General features: G+C 41.1%; 1 protein-coding gene across 1 annotated transcript; it reads left to right on the plus strand.

Annotated features, from left to right (window-relative positions):
* Positions 1 to 1,967: 1,967 nt before the first annotated feature.
* Positions 1,968 to 5,839, plus strand: polr1f (RNA polymerase I subunit F; the record flags this gene model as incomplete). Its single annotated transcript, XM_080859037.1, has 4 exons — positions 1,968 to 2,266; positions 2,600 to 2,741; positions 3,795 to 4,003; positions 5,299 to 5,839. The coding sequence occupies 4 exons, from the start codon at positions 1,968 to 1,970 to the stop codon at positions 5,750 to 5,752; spliced, it is 1,104 nt and encodes a 367-aa protein (XP_080715163.1). The 3' UTR covers positions 5,753 to 5,839.
* Between the last annotated feature and the right edge of the window lie 624 nt (positions 5,840 to 6,463).

A 6,463-nucleotide genomic window follows, 5' to 3' on the forward strand; every position in this document is an offset into this window, starting at 1 on the left:
TGAAGAAAAATTCCATTTAAGAATTTACAATATTTTTCTATAGAGGCTTCATATGAAAACAAAATAAATGACCAGAAATGCGTACGGGAATGTTTCTCACACACTTCTGCACAGACACACACAAAATTACATACTAAGCAAGTAATCTCTTTCTACACACACAAATGCAAACCCTCTCTCTTTCTCTTCTTATGTTTTTTTTTTTTTTTACATGTTTTTCAACTGATTTCCACTGAAAGTTAATTTTCTAATTTTTTCTCATTTCCTCGCAACTGATGCCCATGCATGTTGTTTGTAATGTTGTGTGGGGCAGATGCCCACGGCAGCAGAAACCGTAGGCGACTTGCGCTGACTAAGAGCGTATGCCATTATTTATCTGCACACCGCTGGCAGGAAGAGCAGAAACATGTAAAGTCACAGTGCCTGAACGACCAACTCCAGTCCAGATGACCTTTAACTGATACTGCCATGCCATAAATACAGATGAAGGGAGCAGGACCCTGTACAGAATTAGAGAAAGTGGAGGAGAAATTGCACAAAGGTCAATGATAAAAATGCTGACCCATTCAGAAAAATTTCCAAGAACCACCATTGGAAGACAGAAATAAAAAATATGAGCATGAATATATGACAGTGTATTAAAATAGAATAGGAAGGAATAGGAAGAGGAGCTAAGATAAAATGGTAAATTAAATCAACAGTATAAGATTTAATTTGACAATAAAACAACAACAATCATCAATATGTTCCTTCTCATTATCATTCTCATCGCCATCAAATGACCGTATAGCACTGGCACATTATAATAGGCTATATTACTTTAGCGTTATCATCAGAATCATACAGTTGCGACTGCATTATAGAACGGCTTAGCCAGTGGTAAAACAATTATAAGAAAAACAGTTCAGTGGGACTCCTCTTCCTTAAAGAACATTCTACATCGATAATTCACCACTTGATGAGAAAGTTTGATACACAGCAGAACTGGGCACTTTCACTATGAGTTACTGTCCTAACATTATGTCTATATGGCAAACAATTGCCTTCATTTTATTTTAAATGCTATGTAGAAGACTAACATTAACCTGTTGACCACAGCCATTTTATTTTATTTGATCTCTACCAATGATGACCTTAGGACAGCATTACTAATGACTGATCAGAGGACATAACCAACGATTACCTGAGGGCAATAAAAAAAAAATGACCTGAGGACGACATGACCAATGCCCACCACATTACTAGTAATGATTGGAGAACAGTGTTACTAATGATTTACCTGAGGACATTACCAATGATGACCTGTGAACAACATGACTAATGATGAGCTGAGGAACAACATAAGTGACAGATGTAAAGTAGGTCGTTATTGTTTTCCCAGGCACCACTAGACTCTGTGAGCAGTGTTAGACTCTGTGAGCAGTGTCCCATCATACATTTCCAGGTTATTTAGTCTTTCTTAAGCTCAAGGGGGCATTATTACTGATACATTGCTGTTTCTAAAGTTCAGACTTGATCTGCTTTTACTTGGCCACAGTTTTATATTTATATAGCCTGGTATTACCAACCATAAATGTACTTCCTGAAAACTAAACTGGAGGCAACTAGTAGATGGAACAAGGCTAATATTTTCATTACTACTGTTGACCATGACACGTTCACCTTTAGACTAGGCTATTTCTCCATTGTATCAGCTATCACCTAGTATTTAATACCTAGTAATAACAGTCTTCCTAGTGATGGTTATCATTTTGTGATGTTTTGACATAAAATGTAGGTTTGAGGTAAGACTGGTGAAATCAGATAAAACCAGACACTGTAAGGACTTTGATAAAACCCCACATGAAAATTAGCTTACCTTCCATTTATTACCCTCCGTTCCACACGGTGGCGTAGTGCACATATTTGGTTTCCGAACATTTGTGTTCTTGCGACACTATCCCACGGGTTCCCTACTTTACGGCAGCATGGCAAACTTGCTGCATGAGGAAGATGACCCACACCATGCAAAAATGTCAACAGAAATATCTACATCGACGCAGTCAGTACCTTTTGAAAATACATATACAGCGGTTAAAGACGCAGCCGTTATTCCCTGTTTAATACCCACTTTCGCGGAGGCTTGTAAACTTGTCAACACTCCGTACTCGTGTCTGGTGCTCGACACACACCGACGACACGTTGCCCTGCCACCCATGTATTTGAAAAAGAAGAAGACGGGAATTGAAGAAGAACTTAACGCAGAGCTTCTGAAGTATTCCGAAAAGTAAGGCAAAAATGTATTGAGGATCTTAGCCTTCTCCTTGACTAAAACTAACGTTAATGTTTGTTGTGTTACAGCGCTACAGTAAGCGGGCGAGTAAGTTACCCCAAAGTGGTTATCTTGCTAACTTGATATCGTTACCGTGACAGTGGCCAGCTTTCATCATCTCTCCGAAAAAACGTAGTTTTTATACGTTGTACCATTTTTACCAATTGTATAACAAGACCAATGTAGTGTGACAAGTGAGGGTCCAACTATGTTGCCATTGACCAAGGGTTTGAATGCAAGATGTGCATGCGTAGTCTAACTTGTGTTTTTTGCCATGTTTATTCCCAGATTGAAGGGAGTACCTGTCGCTTATGACAACATAAGAATAGTGGGACAGAATGGGGACATATTCGACGACCAAGGATACATTCACCTGAACATTGAAGCTTCGTTTGTTGTCTTTAAACCCAATAAGGGGCAAAAGCTTGAGGTAGGATGTCGTTAATGAATTTGTTACTGGTTTGTATGTGATGAATAGGGCTATTGAAAAGTTTTCGAAGCTCAGGTGTGTGCGATGTAAAATGGGTTTACAGCAAAAATGTGTTTTAAGTTATGCTGTAATGTTTGGTTACAGCTTGACCTTTTGGATCAAATTATTTGCTGATTGCACTGCAGTGATGGACAATTTAACTGAACATGTCGCATGTATTAACCCATTGTCAACTAGATAGATAGTGTACATTTTGAGAATGCATGTATTTCTAGTTTTAATGTAAATACTTGTATACGTTGAATATTTATTCCTGAAATGGTGTATTTGGGGTTATCATTGATTTCCCAGGCTTAAGATGCACCGAGCTTGATCTGAACATAGGCTGTAATTGTATGAGTGAAAACAACTTCTTATAATAATAATAATAATAATAATAATAATACATTTTATTGATAAGGTGCCTTTCATGACACTCAAGGTCACGGTATAACAATCAACAATACAGTTAATACAATTTAAAATGCACAGAGCAGAGCAGCAGCAGAACAACAACAGACAGGAACATTAAAAGTTATACGCCTGCCTATTTATTAAAGGTGCATTAAGGATTAATAGCTATTCGCTAAAGGTATGCTAGCAGCTAAAACTAACGAAATCTCTTGAAATGTGCTGACTTTGACATTATGACAAACTAATTACTCAACGACTGTCCTTACACAGTCAAACATCAATCATGTGCAACACAAGACTAAGCAAGACGGCAAATAAGCTACTTACTAGATCGGCAGAAGGTAATCAAAGTCAGGTCGGCGGGCATCGGCAGGCAAAACTACAGAAGGCAGTTATATGCTTATCGACCCTGCTATGCCATTGGCACGGACGCAATTCTGCATATTAAAAGTCATTGTAGCGCCCCAATTTTTTTAAAGCTGTTATTTTAAGGTTAAACTGCTTATCCTAACCCTAATCCTGAAGCATAATTGTTGCATATTGTGCCTTTAAGTTATACGCCTGCCTTCTCACATTATCCTCTCTTTAACTCTTACACAGGGAGTAATCAACAAGATAGGTCTGACATTCGTGGGTTGCTTGGTGCACGGCTGTTTCAATGCCTCCATCCTGAAGCCCAAAGAGATGACGTCGGAGATCTGGAGAGATTCAGGGTTGGTCATCGGGGGAAGCCTGGAGTTTGAGGTGTTCCAGTTGGATGCTGACGCGGCTGGGGTCCTCCTCATTCGTGGGAGGCTTCATAAGACCTGGTAAGGCAAAACTGAGAAACATTCTGTTTTTGTAGAGCATGATTGAGCTTCTCATCGTTTGCATCGGGATACTGAAAATAATCGGATCACATACTGAAAATGCCAAAACGTAATATTGTAAGATCCTGATCCATCCTTTGTTATTTTGCTCTACTCAGTTATGTGTTGTAGCAGCTGTTAAGCTGTATGTATCAGCAGGATGCATATAAACATTGGCTTCTCAAGAAGTATTAAAGCAACAGTAAAGGCTGATTTATGCCCGGTTACGTAAGCGTAAGCGCAAGAGGCCGCGCAAGCCCCTTGCGTGCCCCTTGCGCGACTTTTCACGTCTTGCGTGCGTCGGCCCCTTTTTCTAGACTTGCGCCATTTTACGCAAGCCTATTGTTCTGGGTGTGAATTGCTTGGCAACACCCCCAACGCAACGCGTTAGCACCTAGCAATTCATGCTCCCTTTAGAAGCATGCAAGGGCCTTAAGCAGGTTCGTATTGTTTACCAATAGGGGGCAGTGTGATGTCTTGTTGTGAATGACTACTTTCAGGCTTGTGTTGAACTCTACAAGAGCTTCCTGCAGCCACTAGCGCGTAACCAACCCACTCATGGGATTGTTAGTGTCGCGAGCTAAACACCTAAAGGACATTCAAAAACCTTGCAAAACACCACCAACAAAGCTTGCTTGCAAGCTAACTGGTCTCTTCCAGTGATTTAGTTGATTTGCTATGAAGGGGTGTTCAGTCCCGTTGCTATGGAGGGGTGTTCCGTCCAGTTGCTTTGGAGGGGTGTTCCGTCCCGTTGCTATGGAGGGGTGTTCCGTCCCGTTGCTGTGAAGGGGTGTTCTGTCCCGTTGCTATGGAGGGGTGTTCCGTCCCGTTGCTATGGAGGGGTGTTCCGTCCCGTTGCAATGGAGGGGTGTTCCGTCCCGTTGCTATGGAGGGGTGTTCTGTCCCGTTGCTATGGAGGGGTGTTCCGTCCCGTTGCTGTGAAGGGGTGTTCCGTCCGGGACTACATAGTGCATAGCCTGGAGGACTAGTGGGGAGAGCAAGTGCGGCACACTGTTCCAAAGTGTTGCTTTAAAGTAACAGTATTGTTAAAGAAAGTATTCTTATATATATATTTTATCATGAATGTTCTCTTGTATTAGGGCTTCTCATTTTTACTGGTTTAGGTTTGTTAGTTTGCCTTGAATACTGCTTTACGACACCAGGAACGTGATTCTATGTTCCTAGCTTCAATCGTACTATGATGGTTTGTGGCAAGCCTGTTCATATCAACTAATAACGTATCTTCTGCTCTGCAGGTATGAGGAGATGTTGAGGCTAGCTGATCCTGGCACAGACGATGCCCCAGAGGAGCCCTTGATGCCAGCTGACAACACCGCCACAGAGGCCGCATTGGACGGGGTTGATGGCGTACAACCGGAAAAGAAGAAAAAGAAGAAGAAAGACAAAAGCAAAGACAAAGAGGCACTTGAGGACTCTGTCGTGAAGAACAGTCAGCTCAACGGTAGTGGTAATACGGGGCTCACCGGGACAGATGGCGACGTGAACTCAAATGGTCACGTTGAGAAAAAGAAAAAGAAGAGAGACAAGGAGACGAGTAGTCAAGCGACTGAGAGGGTTCCTGCCAGTGACTCCAGTGGTTACCTTAGCGACAAAGGCAGCAAGAAGAGGAAGAAGTCTGATGAAGCAAATGATGCTAGCCTTCCTGACAATTTAGAAAAGCCCAAAGCTAAAAAGAAAAAGGCGAAATGAAATACATTTGAATGGACATTAATTTGCCAACTGTCACAATGTTTTAGTGGTGCATTGATTTTGACATTATCCTACCAACTAATGAAATAAGTGCCTCAAATATATTGAGTCATATATCCAATAAAGTATTTTCCTTTTTTGTGAGAACGAGTGATTACGAGTGTTTACCAATAGGGGGCAGTGTGATGTCTTGTTGTGAATGACCACTTTCAGGCTTGTGTTGAATTCTACCAGAGCTTCCTGCAGCCACTAGCCCGTAACCTACCCACTCATAAAGAAAACATACTCGATAGACAGCTATTTAAAGCCACCACATCTTTGTAATGTGTATGACTGAACTAAGTTACACTTAAGTAGCACTGTAAAGAGAGTAATAGCCTACTAATCTATACACTTTCTGGTGGCGGCACAGTTGCTGCTGGTATCAACACACAAAGTGGCATGCTTTTGTTGTGGGTGAGGCATGTTTGCAAGTTTTTGTTGTTCAGAGGGGATTTAGAATAAGAACACCTACATTGGTCATCCTAAAACTCCGTTACTTTACTTTCTATTTTTAAATGAAAGTATTTTAGCTTGGTCAAGGAATATAGGTCCTACAAACGGTAACTGGTGCGATATGACCTGCTTTTTTTTTTTTTTTTTAAGGGTTTCCCCTACCAACTTTCCAACCCCGTTTTCCCAGTGCCAGCAGTTAATGTTAAAGGTATAACG

This window comes from Sprattus sprattus, assembly GCF_963457725.1.
Source record: "Sprattus sprattus genome assembly, chromosome: 20".
Classification (NCBI taxonomy): Eukaryota; Metazoa; Chordata; class Actinopteri; order Clupeiformes; family Clupeidae; genus Sprattus; species Sprattus sprattus.